Consider the following 16,744-nt stretch of genomic DNA (forward strand, 5'->3'; position numbering starts at 1 on the left):
ACTGTTTGGCATTAATATGGTGACCTCCCGGGAGCGGGGGACCACTAGGTTGCCTAAGGAAGGATGAACCAGCCCAGGTCAGAAACGGAGCAGGTCAAAACTCCCGTGCTTATCAGCAGTGGGATTGCGCCTGTGAATAGCCACTTCACTCCAGCCTGGGCAACATAGCGAAACACCTCTTATTTACTTATTCATTAAAAAAAAAAATCTTAAGAAGCAAGGAGGAAAGATTTTGTGCCCAGTTGGCCACCTTGAAGCCAGAGGCGTCTGTTACGGTCTTTTTCTCTTTTTTCTTGAGATAGGGTCTGGCTTTGTTGACCAGGCTGGAGTGCAGTGGCACAATCTCGGCTCACTGCAACCTCTGCCTTCCAGGTTCAAGCGATTCTCCTGCCTCAGCCTCAGTTACCTGGCCACCACAGCCGGCTAATTTTTGTGTTTTTAGTAGAGACGGAGTTTCATCACGTTGGCCAGCCTAGTCTCGAGCTCCTGGCCTCAAGTGATCCACCCTCCTTGGCCTTCTAAAGTGCTGGGATTACAAGTACGAATCACCACACCTGGCCACTCACGGTCTTTTAGTAGGAATATATTTAAGGGAAATTCTTTACATAGTAGTAACAGGAGAATTGGACTTTTAAAGTCAGATATGTGAGAGTCTCGACTGGTCCTCTGTCCAGTCATGAGATCTTGGACACACTATGTAAATTATTTAAGCATTAATTATGTATAAAATGGATGTAATCATATTACCATAGACACTAGGGTTTTAGGGCTGGCAGATGTAATAAAGGGGAGGCTTTATTAATAACCTTTCTTTATCTCACTAATCATTGCTAATTTCTGCTGTTTCCTAGGTGTCTCAAAACTAAACTCATGCCTCTGGCAGTCATTTATGGAGCAAACAGTATGTGTCTGGCAATGTTCAAGTGCTGAGAAAAATATAAGGCATAAAACACATAGTTACAAAACATAGCTGTTAGACAGAGCACCCACTTTCCAGGAGTTGACAGTTGTAAAGAGGAGACAATAAATGCAATGACCTTGCAGTGTGATGGGGGCTAGCACAGCAATGTATGCAGGTGTTGTGGGTATTACAGGGGAGGAAGCTGGCCTGGAGTGTCAGACTCAGAGGATCTGGGTAGAGCAGGGGTTCACAACCTCAGCATTATAGTGAGTACTTGATGTTTCAGGCCAGACAGCTCTTTGTTGTGGAGGTTGTCCTGTGAATTGTAGGATGTTTAGCAACATTTTTAGCCTCTAACCACTAGATGCCTCTAACACCAACACCTCCCTGATTGTGACAACCCCAAAAATATATCCAGACATTGCCACATGTCCTGAGGGAAGAGGGTTCACTTGAGAACTGATGTGTAGAAGATAGCTGAGACATCATTCAGAGTTGGATTTTCCAGAGGCATCTTTATTTGGCAGAATGGCAGATTAGTCTTTTTCTTTTTCTCTTTCTTTCTCTCTCTTTCTGAGACAAAGTCTCGCTCTAGTCGCCCACGATGGAGTGCAGTGGCGTGATCTCAGCTCACTGAAACTTCTGCATCCTGGGTTTTGCCATGTTGGCCAGGCTGGTCTCGAACTTCTGACCTTAGGTGATCTGCCTGCCTTGGCCTTCCAAAGTGCTGAGATTACAGGCATGAGCCACCGTGCCCAGCCAGTTTTTCTTAAAGACAGGATTTCACTCCATTGCCCAGGCTGGAGTGCAGTGGCAAGATCATCATAGCTCACTGTAACCTGGAGCTCCTGGGCTCAAGTGATCCTCCTGCCTCAGCCTTCAGAGTAGCTGGGACTACTCACGCCACCAGGCCTGGCTAATTTTTTAAACTTTTTGTAGAGACAGTGCCTCAATATGTTGCCCAGATTGTTCTTAAACTCCTGACCTCAAGCAATTCTTTTGCCTCAGCCTCCCAAAGTGCTGGGATTAGAGGTGTGAGCCCACACATGGCCCAGATTAATTTTTTGGCTGGGCATGGTGGCTCATGCCTGTAATGGGAGGATGAGGAGGGTGGACTGCCTGAGCTCAGGAGTTCGCAATCAGCCTGGGCAACACAGTGAAACCCCGTTTATACTAAAATACAAAAAATTAGCCAGGCATTGCAGTGTATGCCTGTAATCCCAGCCACTCGGGAAGCTGAGGCAGAAGAATCAGCTGAACCCAGGAGGCGGAGGTTGCAGTGAGCTGAGATCCTGCCACTGCACTCCAGCCTGGGCGACAGGCTGTCTCAAAAAAAATATTAGTTTTTTATTTATATTAATATAATTGGTTCCTTAATTATTTTAATGTGTTAGAACATACTAATTTTAATTTCAAGGTACAGATACAATTCTTTAAATATATTTGGGCAGTAGTGATACTTGCAGAAAATAGTGAATGAAAGAAAATAAAAACAATAGCATTCCACCACATACAAGTCCTAACAATTTTCTAACCATCATGCTCTTTCCCTCTCCACTGCAAACTCAGCCTCCTTTTGTACTTGTTTGGATTAGGACCTGGAGAGGGCAGAGTTTGGGGCAGGGCGCAGGCAGTGCAGTTCAAGCCAAACCTCCCCTCCAGGGCAGGGCCCCCTACTCCTGCTTAGAAATACCCAGCATTCCAAAGAGAATGTTCCCCTTCTTCTCCCTAGGCTTGATCTCTCCTTGGGTTTCAGGCAAAGGACTTCAAGACTGAGGCAGTCTTAGAAATTTTCCTTAGGCTGCATTGCCCCTTATTTCTGAAGCAAAATTATGTTTGATGCCCAAGAACATAGAAGGCGATAGTGAAGGGAAGAGGTGAGTGCAGCTGATTTTACCAGAGTCAGCGGAGCTAAGAGCCTGAGCTGGGAAGCTCACTGCAATCTCTGCCTAGAAGTCCTCTGTTACAGGGCCTGGGCATCTATATTTTATTTTATTATGTATTTATTTTTGAGACACAGTCTCACTCTGTCACACAGGCTGGAATGCAGCAGCGTGATCTAGGCTCACCACCTCCTGGGTTCAAGTGATTCTCCTGCCTCAGCCTCCCAAGTAGCTGGAATTACAGGTGCCCACTGCCACACCCTGCTAATTTTTTTTTTGGTATTTTTAGTAGAGAAGGGGGTTCCACAATGTTGGCCAGGCTGGTATGGAACTCCTGAACTCAAGTGATCCACCTGCCTCGGCCTCACAAAGTAAAGTGTTGGGATTACAGGCGTGAGCCACTGAGCCCGGCCAAACACATATGGAAATGCTTTGTAGAAGCCAGAGGTGCTGTAAGAAATACAACAACTTTGAGACAGCCATGCTGTGAGACCATCAAAGCTAGCTAGGGAGCAAGGCTACCTGAAGAAGCAATGAGGTGCTAAACATGTGAGTGAAATTTCTTGGGTCTTCCAGACCACCTACCAGACACCAGCTAAATGCAGCTATGTAACTCTGATTTCCTGTGGAACAGAAGAACCATCCAGCCAAAGTCTTTCAGAATTCCTAGTTCACAGAACCGGAGGAAATAATAAATCATTGTTTTAAGCTCCAACATGATGAAGTGATTTTTATACAGCAATCGATAAGCAAACACAGGGCTTTTAAGAGAAATGAAAGAAAACTGCATTCTGGGGATAGTAAATTTTGTATGCTTTTGGTGTAACCTGATTAGCTGGCAATTAGCAAAAAGGTCAGTCTAGGGATTCTGTACTTCAGTAGGTTTTCTAGGGATATCAAAGAAGACATTTTAGTTGTTTATTCTTAAGAAAACTCTGGGAGTTTACCTATGAAATATCCTTGCAAAATGTGTCAGTGTCCCTTGTTAGCACCTTTGACCTTGTTAGTTCAGGTTTGCGCCATTTCCTTTATTAGAATTTTATTAAAGACAACTTTGAGATTGGGAAAAGACCTGAGTCTTTTCTGACTCTCAGTGGGCCTAGAGGATATGAACACTCTCCAGTGCCCCATATTCTCCTCCTTGTTTGAAGATGACAGCAGTGACATTATTCTCTCCAGCTCTTCAGTCAGTAGTCATGGCTACCTAAACATGGAATGTCCTAAGGTGGCTCAGATCATTGATAGGGAACTAGGGCCATGACCTTGGAAATGTGAGCTGCTGAAGGGGGCCAAGTGGTCTATGGAAATTAGGATCTCCCTGCATGGTGGGATTACAAGGCAACCACGAAATACAAACAGAAACAGAAGAAAACGGAACTAAGATTTGAAATACCCACAGAACAGAATCATGGAACGTAAAACAAGTAAACTATATTTGGGAGCTGGGGTGAATCCATCACTGGTGACTGGAACCTTGAGTCGGCATTTTCTCCTCAGGAAGGTGGGCTGGAATGGGGTGGGCTGTGTTTGGCAAGGGCTGTAGTAGTTTAGAATCTGGGTAAATGAGCAGAATCAGAGGTGCAGAATCAGTTTTCTGACTGTGGTACCTCTCACACCAACCCAGGACCTGTCCATGTGTCCTCTTCACTCTATGTTTCCCATAGTCCCTGTCCTCTGGGGTGTCCTCCATTTTCTCCCTCACCTCTCACCTGCCTGGTTCCCCAGCTGGGCCTCAGGCCTGTCTCCCCAGAGTAAATGCCCAGGATCATTGAGGAAGCGTTGGCTGCGCTGGCATGTTAGGCAGGTCTGTACTGTCCAGCGCTGTCCCCTGCAGCCTAGGGTGGACATGGGAAAAAGTGTCCAGGTTCAGAAGTAATGGTCTCTTGCTGCCAGTTCTGCCTCCAGTGTTTTTCAGTAGGTACCCCCGCTCCCCCACCACATCCCCAATTTAAATGGACGTTTGATGGTGTCAGGCCCCTGCATAAGCTCCTTAGATTTCTTGGAACTCTTTTTTTTTTTTTTTTTTTTTTTTTTAAGACGAAGTTTCGCTCTTGTTACCCAGGCTGGAGTGCAATGGCGCAATCTCGGCTCACCGCAACCTCCGCCTCCTGGGTTCAGGCAATTCTCCTGCCTCAGCCTCCTCAGTAGCTGGGATTACAGGCACATGCCACCATGCCCAGCTGATTTTTTTTTTTGTACTTTTAGTAGAGACGGGGTTTCACCATGTTGACCAGGATGGTCTCGATCTCTTGACCTCGTGATCCACCCGCCTCGGCCTCCCAAAGTGCTGGGATTACAGGCGTGAGCCACCGCGCCCGGCTTCTTGGAACTCTTTAAGATAAAGTCCAAACTCCCTAACAAGACTTCAAGAACTGGCCCGTTTCCTTCTCCAGCCTCATGTCTTGCCCTCCTACCTCAAACTCCAGCCTCCTGAACTCTCATTTCCTTGACAGCACCACAAGCTCTTGTCAGGCCTCCATGTGCAAGCCCGGACCCAGAAAAGTCTGAAGTCCTGCCTGCCTCGGCTGATCGCCCCCCATCCTCCGCCTGCGTTCGCCATTATCCCTGACTCGAAGCTTTCCCTGGACATTAGGCTTCTCTTCCCACTCTGCCATCTTAACTGTTATTATGATAATGTGAATACTCCTCACCCCACCCTACCACCTTAACTGTTCTTGCTCTGTGAATATCCCTCTACTCTAACGCCTTTCCCCACCCGCCATTGTAACTGAATTTATGGTAATGTATACTCCTTGCCCCTACCCCCACCACTGTAACCAATCCAGTAACACCCCTGCCTCCTTCCCAAAAAATTTGTCCCAACCTATAAAACCAACTCCTAACCCACCACCCTTTGCTGACGCCCTTTTTGGCCTCAGCCCACCTGCACCCAGGTGGATAAACAGCCATGTTGTGGTAGGTATCTTCATTCAAAGCGCACGTTTTAACAGCTCTCTTGTCTCAGAGTCCTAACACATGCCAAGAATTTCCATCTCTTACTCCCTTTGCTATCATGAATTTTACCACCACTGGCATGAGTAAGTGAGCATTTTACTCCACCAGTTAAAAATAAATATTTGCTTAACCAATGATGGGACTCATGTCCTCTGCAAAGCCAAATAACATCTATTATTGTGCATGGGTGGGGTTGCCTCTTAAAGTAACAGCTATTCTCTACTGCCCACGCTAGGAAAAAAAAAAAAAAAAAGCCAAGCCCAAACCCTAGTTTGTGCAATGGAGTTAGCAACTTAATCTAAACCTGAAAAAAGAAGACTCCTGCGAATTCCACACCCAACATCCATTTAGAGGGAGGAAGGCGCTGTTGGCCTCCAGTCCCCCCGCCCCACCCCACCCCACCCACAATGTTCCGCAATCGTCCACCTCGGCAGGAGCACTCACGTCTCTGGCGCTGGGTGCAGGTGAGGCCGGGCACGAGGAGGGAAGAACAGCCTCGACAGAGAGTCCTCTTCACCGAAGGGTCCCTGGGGGCGGAGGAAGGCAGTGGTCCCGAGCCCGCGCTCCCTCTCGCGTTCCATCCGCCCGCCACCCGCTCCAGGGCTCTCACCGCCGCAAGACGAGCCGCTTCGCGATGGTCCTCTCCGTGTGGCAGTAAAATCTTGCCAGCGCCTGGTTCTCGGGGTCCTGGGCAAGGACACAATGCGCGGCCTGCAGGAGGGGAGCGGTCATTCTGGGGCTTGCGGCGCGGAGCATCATCCCGTGCGGCCCTTGTTGAGACTCACCTGGTACAAGAAGCTGAGCCTCTGGAAGGCCTCGCGGTCCTTCACCGGCCCCGCCATTAGCGCCGCGCTCCTGGGCCGCCCGCAGCCCCGCCCCTCGCACAGCCCCGCCCCTCGCACAGCCCCGCCCGGGCGTCCGCGCGAGGCCTCTTGGGAAGCGTAGTCCCCGCGCCTTAAGGCGCCTCCCCGCGGCCTCACAGATTTATCTGTTCCAAAACCAATCCCCAGCAATCCATGCCCAGGGTCCCTTTATAAGTTTTCAGTGTTTGTGTCTTCCTCAAGCTCATGACCAGTCATATTACCTAGGGACCTAGTGGAGCAGGTGAGGATCTTAAATCGGCTAGACATTTTCAGGACCGAAACCTGGTCTCTTTATGCAGATAGGTTGGGGAGATGGTTACGTGCAATTTACACACAGGTAGAGCTTCTGCCCTACTCTCCTGAAGTCAGAGGCAGATGCCTGTAAGATCTAGAGGGAAGGCACAGAGGTACTACATAAAAAAAAAAAAAAAAAAAAAAGCACTGGTGCCAGTGGGGGTGAAAGTGAGCAGGATCATGAGGGTGCTGGAGGGAGGCAAAAGGACTCTCGGTCCTCGGAAAGCACGGCTTACTCCCACTTTTCCACTTACCAAAGAGACCACTTCCTGTTATGCAGTGCTGGACACACAGTAGGTGATCCGCACTTTCTGAGTGGTTTCTAACTCCTAGGCTTAGGTACAGCACAGAAATCTGTCAACAGCATCCCCTGCCCCTGAAACTTCACCCCACTCTCCACGCTGACATTCACTTCACACCCCTCCCTCTGACCCCTTCTGTCTTCCATTTCTTCTGTCTGGTGTCCTGTGACTCATAGTGACTATCAGTTACTGAGGTCAAAAGCAGATGGATGTGAGCTGGAGGGGTAGATGAACGAACCCTGAGATGGGGAGGCAGCGTTAGTCTGGAGAGGGTAAGACTTCTCTTCCCTCTCAGACCTGGTGCCAGGCAGGAGCAGAAAAGCCGGGCTTCAGCTGGGAGTAAAGACATGGCTGAAACCTCTGAACTAGTTTCACAGGGTTCCTCAGACTCAAATGACAGAGGTGTGTTTAAAATGTAGATGCAGGCCAGGCACAGTGGCTCACACCTATAATCCCAACACTTTGGGAGGCTGAGGCAGGCGGATCACTTGAGTTCAGGAGTTAGAGAGCAGCCTGGGCAACATGGCAAAACCCCATCGCTACTAAAAATACAAAAATTGGCCGGGTGTGGTGGTGCATGCCTATAGTCCCAGCTACTCGGGAGGCTGAGACAGGAGAATGGCTTGAACCCAGGAGGCAGAGGTTGCAGTGAGCCGAGATCATGCCACTGCAGTCCAGCCTGGGCAACAGAGTGAGACTCTGTCTCAAATACAAATAAATACATAAAATAAAATGTAGATGCCAAGGCCCACCCCAGACCTTGACTAATCACTAAGGTGAGACCGAGGAACATGCATGTTAAACACCCAGTGATTCTTACACATCAGTACAAGGCTATCACCAAATTACCACACAACACAGAGATCACTTCAGTGGATCCTTTGTTCCATATTATTTTCACCAACCAAAGTATCTTGCCACAAAGAACCACAATCAAGGCACAAAGGTAAGAGGAGGAGAGTCTGGACAAAGTCCTGTTGAGGTGGTAGGAGGAACTGAAATGCCCTCAATAAACTGCAGATTCTTCTCTCAGTCATTTCTGTGAAGATTACCCAAACAGCAGATAATCCAAATTAGTTTAGTTTGGTTTGGCATGCATCACTTTTACCTTTTATGACAACATATGTACCCTATAAGTTGTTTATTTTGGCCTAACATGAAAATCATTTACATTCTCTGAAAAGGGAAATGGCAAAGGGTGAGGGATGGCAACAAACAAGCAAAAGCCTGGCTTTTGTTAACACCAGTTCCAGGACAGATGCACACAGGCCAAAGAAAGTTGCCTATTTGGCCATTCCCTATACACCACCCTCTTCTACCCTGCCCTTAGGGTGAGGAAGACTCTATTACCTTTCTTCCTTTCTGGCTTGGACACCTTGGCCAGGTAACAAGGCTGACAATTTGGGAGTAGCTACTTCATAACATTCTTCACGGCCAGGGCTTTGGATACAAATACCTTTCTCTTTCCTCTAATACCTGACTCTCCTTTCCAATTTCCCTTGGGAAAACCGTGAAAGGATAGATATGTCTTGCAGGATCTCTTCTACCTTGGCTCTAGAGAGGAGCAAGGTGACTGACTTCTTGGTGTAAAGAGGCAGGCAATCAGCCAACTCTGCTGAAGGCTGAGGCAGGAACCTGGGTTCTCCTCTGCTTTCTTTTTAGCCTCTCCTTTCCACATTCCCACCTCTGGCCAATACTACCCATAATGGCAATCTTACCCTTGGAATGGAAGACCAAAGAAACCTCCCTCCCCTTCATTAATCTCTAGGAACTTGTTCCTTTAACCCACTTCCCTGACCTTCCTTCTAACCTTGTTGATGTCAGACATCTGCCCTCAGAAAAACTCCTCAACGTCGAGACCCATGAGAGCATCTGTCATTCATCTTTCTTTAATTTAGAGGTACACAGACTCCTGTGATCTACCTCAAGAAGCAAGACTATCCTGGGTCAAAGAACCCCCTAAAAGATGTGCAGGGGTTCTGTTTCCTCCTCTGGTTTGAGAAAGTCAGACCCTCACAGATTTTGTTTCTGGAAAAGCCTCTCCTTCCTTCCCAACCCGTCCTTGTGCAACAGAAAACCTGATGGACTTCAGGGCAGATAATCCTCTGGGAACCAGCTCCTTGCCCTGACAGGAGGGAGACACAGCTGTGCTCTCTCATCCAGCCCAGTCCTGCCTCCCCCTCCACACAAAACCATCCTAGAAACTGAGGTGTTTCTCCAAGATGATTCAGGACTGGAACCAGGTGGACACGAACACGTTCCAGCAGGACACAGGAAGGAGGCCCGTAGCACTTGACCCTGCCTCACCCCAGGTATTCCCACATCCCAACCTGTCACTCCCAATCTGTTGGGGGTCTGATGGTAAGTGGTGCAGCATTCTTCCGTCCAGCCCGGATGCCCGGGTAGAAGAGGGGCCAAAGTTTCTCAGTAAAAGTATCAGTGAAGGTGTAGATATGAGAGCGGTCTGTGACATTGTAGAAAGACAGTGTGCCGGCCTCATAGTCTAGGAATATGCCTACCCGCTTGGGTTTCACCTTGATGTGCAAAGGGGTAAAAGGTGTGGTGGTGGCCGCATACTTGTCCCCATTCCATAGCCGCACCCGCCAGTAACCAGTCTCAGGGAGTGGAGTCAACTCGCCCTTTCGGCTCACGGAGTCCCGGCACACACCCACTGCCCAGTGGGTCTTGTCGCCCACCTCCACCTCCCAGTAGTGTCGACCTGAGGTGAAACCCTCAGTAGCCAGGACGCAAGGGTAGAAGGTGAAACGTCTTGGTGTATCAGGAAGATCCCGGAGTCTTGTCTCCACGAACTTGACACTCTTACGATCCTCCGACAGGACTAGGTTAGGATGAGCCGTCTCAGGATCCAGGGTCACATCCGCTGGCGGGAGAAGCCAGAGTGGGGAGCTAGATGAGGATGGGAATAGCTAAACGCCCCTGCCTCACTCTTCCAGCCTGCCTTTACAGAGCCTGGTCCCTTAAAGGTCCCCAGAACAACTTTCTCAATCCATGGTGTCACCTAAGGGAGGGGAGAAAGCAATGGCTCACTTCTCACACTGACCCTAAGCAGATAATCTCTTGACTCTGCAGGGGCTGGTAATCTAGGTTCCTGCCTGGTCCTCTCTTCATCTCCCTCTGACATCATCATTTATTTTACTATGCAGACAAGTACAAGGTACAGCCTGAGGGCCAGAAAAAATGGAAAGTGTTAAGAAGAATGCAGAGCAAGACAGCATATGGCCTAGGGATAGAGTGACCATGTGTCTGTTTTCTGAGAACTGGCCTCGTTTATGACTTTATGACGATTTTTTCCTGCATATTAACATTAATATAATGATACTCCCTTTCACTTTATTTTTTTTTTTGAGATGGAGTCTTGCTCTGTCCCCCAGGCTGGAGTGCAGTGGCATAATCTCAGCTCACTGCAATCTCCACTCCCGGGTTCAGGCAGTTCTCCTGCTTCAGCCTCCAGAGTAGCTGGGATTGCAAGGTGCGTGCCACCACAGCTGGCTAGTTTTTGTATTTTTAGTAGAGACGGGGTTTCATCAAGTTGGCCAGGCTGATCTTGAACTCTTGACCTCAGGTAATCCTCCAGCCTTGGCCTCCCAAAGTGCTACGATTACAGGTGTGAGCCACCCAGTCTTTCAAGGTTATGCAAGTTTACATGATAAATTATATAATCACTCTACCCGATGCCTTTGGCAAATTATTTAACCTTTCTGGGTCTCTATTTAGAAAAGTATCGACCTAAGAGTAGATAACACTTAAGGCTTCTTCTCACTCCAAGTTCTGTGACTCAGGGTGAGAGTAAAAGCCAGGTAAAGGGGTAGGTGTGGGTGGGAGCAAGAAAAGTGAGAGATGGGATAACTCAAACCCACATAAGGTAAGACCTAAAAGCTTTCTTCTCTCTAGTGGTTCCTTCTAGTTTCCTTTTGGCAACAACTCACCAATTAGCTGTTTAAGGATTTTCCTTAGGGCAAAGTACTGTCGGGGGAAATTGCTGAAGTTCTTTTCCAGCTCTATGGATACTGAAGTCACCTCCATGGTCTTCACCTTCTCACATCTAGGAAGGATAGGGAGACAGGGAAGAAAGGGTGGAGTCAGGGGGAAGCTCCAGCCAAGTGACTATTCAGGTGTTAACATCTTTAGGGAGTAAATGAAATTCTCTATCTTCCCTCTTTCTTCCTCCTCCATGAAGAGCTCACCTTTTGCTTTCTTTTACTAATCCAAGGAGAGCCTTATAATCTTGTGGACAGATCCTAATTTTGAGAGTGAGCCTCAGAACTTTCTAAAAATATTCCTATATTTCATGCAAATGGATAATTGTCCTTCATGCTCTCCGAACTCCTTCTTCCTGCCATCTTGTTTGGACACAGTTCCACCCACTGGCACTGCCTTATCATTCTCCTTCTCAAGGAGTCCTGATGTTTACAGGGGAAAAGGAATTATTATTCCCAATAATTTGTTCTCTACCTGGCTTCATGGGGGCAATGAACCTTCTCCTATACCCTGCCCAGATGCTACATGACTTTCCCAATCTTACCCCTGACCCAAACTCCTGACTGTACCCCTCCTCTCTAAGCGAAGACCTAACTCACTCAAAGAGATACAACAATCACTTACTTTTCCAGGGTACTTTTGACATCCTAGAAGGAAGGAGAAAAGAAAGCAATATTGGTCCTGGTAGTCAACGGTCCTGAATGCAAAAGGTTCCCGTTCCTCCCCAAAGTTCCACAGCTACAAAATAGGCATAGGATAAACTGAGGGTCACACAATGCAAGAAGAGCTCCAGAGGGACCTGAGTGTACTTCTTCCAACCTAATCCCTACTTTCAATTTTTGGTCATCATGAAACCTGGTAATTTATATCACTTCCCAATTATTTCTTTTATGTTTGTCTTTGCTCCTCAAGGGTGCTGGGAGCTCCCTACAGGAATCAGGGATTGTGTCAGTCTTTACTCTGTCCCCCAAGTACCAACCACATATCTCAGTCTCCTTGAGGATCAGTACAGAGAGTTCCAGACTGGTGGCATAGGAACAAATCACACATTCCTGTTACCATTTGGCATCCTTTGTCTTGCATTAGTTAATAAACATTAATAACTGGTCAGGCATAGTAGCTCATGCTTGTAATCCCAGCACTTTGATAGACCAAGGCAGGTAGATCATTTGAGATCAGTAGTTCAAGACCAGCCTGGCCAACATGGTGAAACCCCATCTCTACTAAAAATACAAAAATTAGCCGGGCATGGCGGTGTGCACTTGTAATCCCAGCTACTTGGGAGGCTGAGGCAGGAGAATCGCTTGAACCCGGGAGGTAAAGGTTGCAGACAGCCAAGATCATGCCACTGCACTCTAGCCTGGGCAACAGAGCAAGATTCCGTCTCAAAAAAAAAAAAAAAAAAGAAAAAGAACAATAAACATTAATAACTGTGTGCTAATGCTGATTTGTGAATACTTGGGGTCCAGAAGACAAAGAAGACAAATCTCTGTCCCACAGGATTTCCCAGTTTAATGTGGAAAGCAGAACACACATACATGAAAGGACACAGAAATAAATACCAAGCAATACATAACATAAATGTACAATGAAGCCTCACTGATTGGAATGCTGGTAATCTAATCTCTAAGATTAAAAAATATGTTCCCTACAGTTTTGCTAACACCATTCATTTATTTAAGAGAACAAACTATTTCAAACACTTTAGAGGTATTATTAATATTTACATATCAAAAGCAAATTATTTATACATAATTTCAGGCTACCTCATTTTATTGCACTTTGCTTTACTGTGTTTTGTTGACACTGTGTGTTTTTCAACTGGAAGGTTGGTGGCAACCTGTGTCGAGCAAGTCTACTGGCACCGTTTTTTCCAACAGCATGTGTTCACTTCATGTCTCTGTCACATTTTGATAATTCTCACAATATTTCACATTTTTTCATGATTATATCTAGTATGAGCTGTGATCAGTGATCTTTGATGTTACTACTGTAATTGTTTTGGGGCACTTATATGAACTGCATTCATATAAGATGAAAAATTTAATTAACAAATATGTTAAATATTTTATGTATTCTAACTGATCCACTACCAGCCATTCTCTTATCTTTCTCCATCTCCTCTGGCCTCTCTATTCCCTGAGACATAACAATATTAAAATTACACCAATTAATAATCCTACAATAGCCTCTAAGTGTTCAAGTGATAGAAGAGTCACATGTCTCTCACTTTAAATCAACACCTAGAGATGTTTAAGCTTAGTGAGGAAGGCATGTTGAAAGCCAAGATGGGCTGAAAGATAGGCCTCTTGTGCCAAACAGCAAGCCAAGCTGTGAATGCTAACGAAAAGTTACTGAAGAAAATTAAAAGTGCTACTTCAGTGAACACATGAATGATGAGAAAGTGAAACAGCTTTATTGCTGAGATGGAGAAAATTTTAGTGATCTAGATATAAGATCATTTCCCTTAAGCCAAAACCCAATCCAGAAGCTCTACCTCTCTTCAGTTCTATGAAAGCTGAGAGAGGTAAGGAAGCTGCAGAAGAAAAGTTTAAAGTTAGGTAGGTTGGTTTAAGAAAAGAAACCATCTCTGTAACAAAAAAGTACAAGGAGAAGCAAATGCTGATGCAGAAGCTGCAGTAAGTTATCCAGAAGATCTTGCTGAGATTATTATCCAGAGATTATTATGAAGGGATTATAATTATCCAGATATTACTGATGAAGGTGACTACACTAAACAACAGATTTTCAATGTAAACAAAACAGCCTTCTATTCAAGAAGATACTATCTAGGGCTTTAAGAGTTAGAAAGAAGTCAATGCCTGGCTGCAAAGCTTCAAAGGACAGGATGGCTCTATTATTAGAAGGCAGCTGGTGACTTTAAGTTGAAACCAATGCTCACTTACCATTTCAAAAATCCTAGGTCTCTTAAGAATTATGCTAAATCTACGTTCCCTGTGCTCTAGAAATGGAACAACGAAGCCTACATGACAGCACATCTGTTTACAGCATGGTATATTAAATATATTTAATTAAAAAAAATTACTTTTTGTAGAGATGGGGTGGCACTATATTGCCCAGACTGGTCTTGAATTCCTGGGCTTAAGCAATCCTCTCACCTCGGCCTCCCAGAATGCTCGGATTATAGGTGTGAGCTACTGTGCCTAGTATTTACTGGGATTTTTTTTTTTTTTTTTTTTTTTTTCTGGGGCAGAGTTCTGCTCTTGTCACCCAGGAGGGAGTGTAATGGCATGATCTCGGCTCACTGCAACCTCACCTTTCTGGGTTCAAGTGATTCTCCTGCCTCAGCCTCCCAAGTAGCTGGGATCACAGGCACCCACCATCATGCCCAGCTAATTTTTTTTTTTTTGAGGCAGAGTTTTGTTCTTGTTGCCCAGGCTGGAGTGCAATGGTGCAATCTCGGCTCACTGCAACCTCTACCTCCTAGGTTCAAGTGATTCTCCTGTCTCAGCTTCCCGAGTAGCTGGGATTACAGGCATATGCCGCCATGCCTGGCTAATTTCTTTTTGTATTTTTAGTAGAGACAGGGTTTCTGCATGTTGGTCAGGCTGTTCTCGAACTCCCAACCTCAGGTGATCCACCTGCCTTGGCATCCCAAAGTGCTGGGATTACAGGCATAAGCCACTGCACCTGGCCTAATTTTTGTATTTTTAGTAGAGATGGGGTTTCACCATCTTGGCCAGGCTCAACTCACACTCCTGACCTCAGGCAATCCACCTGCCTCGGCCTCCCAGGGCGCTGAGATTACAGGCATAAGCCACCATGCCTGTCCCTTTACTGAAAATTTTAAGTTGAGACCTACTGCTCAGAGAAAAGATTTCTTTCAAAATAGTACTGCTCATTGACAATGCACCTGATCACCCAAAAGTTCTGATAGAGATGTAAAATGAGATTCATGTTGTTTTCACGTCTGCTAACACAGCATCCAGTCGGCAGTCCATGGATCAAAGAGTAATTTTGACTTTCAAGTCTTACTTAATAAATATACTTCATTAAGCTGCCATAAATAGTGATTTTTCTGATAGATCTGGGCAAAGTAAATTGAAGACTTTCTGGTAAAGATTCATCATTCTAGATGCCATTAAGAACATTTGTATTTGTGAAAGGAGGCCAAAATATCAGTATCAACAGGCATTTGGAAGAAGTCTATTCCAACCCTCATGGATGACTTTTAGGGATTTCAGTGGAGTTAAGTAACTACAGATGTGGGTTTTCAAAGATTTTCAAAGAAGTTCTACTGTGAGTAATATGCTACTAAACAGCATCACATGCTCAGAGATATCTTTTATAAAAGGAAGAGTCAAAAGTAAACTTTGTTGTCTTATTTTAAGAAATTACCACAGCCACCCCAATCTTCAGCAACCACCATCTTGATCAGTCAATATTGACGCAAGACCGTTTACCATCAAAAAGATTACGATTCCACTAGGAAACCCAACAAATTAATGTGACTTGCTTTATCAAGATAATCACTTTATTGAAGTGGTCTGGAACTGAACCCACAGTATCTCTGCCTGTATCCTTTAAACTATGTTTCTGTTCTTTTTCAGCACTATGTAAAATTTCAGGACTTAAAAGTAATGGTAACTGCATTTACAAAATTTTTAAAATAGGTTTTCACTAATTCAGACTAGACTTCCCTCCTTTCAAAAGAGTGAATTTTTTCTTTAGAACAGATTAAGCACATAATTGCTGACAAAACATAAGAACACAAAAATGATTAGAAGGGGATGGGAGAAATCAGATCAGCTTTTCTGTAGCAAAAATCCTTTGAGTATACCTAGAAGAACTGGATTTAGGGAAGCAGAGCAGAAGAATGAGCATCCCAGGCTGACAGAACAACTTGTGCAAAGCTACACTGCGCTTGACCTGAGGGGCTAGGCAGGGGCAAAGGTCGAACCTTAAGCATCTCGAAGCCCGACTGTAAGCACTTGCCCTCCACCTCAGCAGCCAAGTGGGCCAGGTCCCGGCGCTTGTCCCCAAGGTGAGCAGCATTTTCTCGGAGTCGCTGCAGAATGTCCTGTTCTTCTTCTTCCAGTCGTGAAAGCAACACCTGCTGTTCTTCGTCCAGCCGCCTATGAAGCTCTTCAAACTCTCTTAAGATCTGCTGTCGGCGACTTTCCACTAGTCTCTGAAAAAAGAGGGAAGATGTTATATCAGCAGGGTCAGTGGGTTATAAGGAAGCCTTTCTCTCACCCACCATATGTATGAATTAACAGAGACTTCCAGTTTTATTGAAAATGGTTTAACAAAGGCTGGGTGTGGTGACGCATGCCTGTAATTCCAGAACTTTGGGAGGCTGAGGCAGGTGGATTGCTTGAGCTCAGGAGTTTGAGACCAGCTTAGGCAACATGGTGAAACTCTAACTCTACAAAAAATAGAAAAATTAGCTGGGTGTGGTGGTGCATTCCTGTAGTCTCAGCTATTGGAGAGGCTGAGGTGGGATGATGGCTTGAGCCCAGAAGGCAAAGGTTGCAGTGAGCTGAGATTCCTGCACCATTGTACTCCAGCCTGGGCAACAGATAG

General features: G+C 45.9%; 2 protein-coding genes across 5 annotated transcripts in view; both read right to left on the bottom strand.

The window, feature by feature from the left end:
* Positions 1-4,195: 4,195 nt before the first annotated feature.
* On the bottom strand, positions 4,196-6,628 carry RPP21 (ribonuclease P/MRP subunit p21). Of its 2 annotated transcripts, none has more exons than XM_017510547.2 (5): positions 6,525-6,628; positions 6,350-6,450; positions 6,184-6,266; positions 4,494-4,619; positions 4,196-4,338 (listed from the first exon to the last, which is right to left on the bottom strand). In XM_017510547.2, the coding sequence occupies exons 1-5, from the start codon at positions 6,579-6,581 to the stop codon at positions 4,241-4,243; spliced, it is 465 nt and encodes a 154-aa protein (XP_017366036.1). In that variant the 5' UTR covers positions 6,582-6,628; the 3' UTR covers positions 4,196-4,240. The 2 variants fall into 2 exon arrangements, with proteins under 2 accessions (XP_017366036.1, XP_037587988.1); XM_037732060.1 differs by having other exon boundaries at positions 4,197-4,338; positions 6,350-6,426; positions 6,525-6,596.
* A 1,434-nt stretch (positions 6,629-8,062) lies between these two features.
* The window catches only part of LOC108290626 (E3 ubiquitin-protein ligase TRIM39), a 16,943-nt gene continuing 8,261 nt past the window's right edge, over positions 8,063-16,744 (bottom strand). For all 3 annotated transcript variants that reach the window (XM_037732042.1, XM_017510516.2, XM_037732041.1), the window contains exons 5-8: positions 16,119-16,349; positions 11,822-11,844; positions 11,146-11,261; positions 8,063-10,079 (exon numbers count right to left, since the gene is read on the bottom strand). In XM_037732042.1, the coding sequence (XP_037587970.1) occupies positions 9,532-10,079; positions 11,146-11,261; positions 11,822-11,844; positions 16,119-16,349 (918 nt within the window). In that variant the 3' untranslated portion in view covers positions 8,063-9,531. The remainder of the gene's footprint in view (positions 10,080-11,145; positions 11,262-11,821; positions 11,845-16,118; positions 16,350-16,744) is intronic.

The sequence above is a fragment of the Cebus imitator genome, unplaced genomic scaffold (genome assembly GCF_001604975.1).
Source record: "Cebus imitator isolate Cc_AM_T3 unplaced genomic scaffold, Cebus_imitator-1.0 Scaffold440, whole genome shotgun sequence".
Lineage (NCBI taxonomy): Eukaryota > Metazoa > Chordata > Mammalia > Primates > Cebidae > Cebus > Cebus imitator.

Bases quoted from the DNA above. Each gene is read 5' to 3' on its own strand.
- RPP21 (XM_017510547.2), bottom strand. From the start codon at position 6,581: ATGGCGGGGCCGGTGAAGGACCGCGAGGCCTTCCAGAGGCTCAGCTTC. The intron at 4,620-6,183 runs GTGAGTGCTCCT...TGTCCACCCTAG, and splicing joins CTGCACCCAGCGCCAGAGAC to GCTGCAGGGGACAGCGCTGG. The intron at 4,339-4,493 runs GTGAGAGGTGAG...TCATTTACCCAG, and splicing joins CCAGCTGGGGAACCAGGCAG to ATTCTAAACTACTACAGCCC.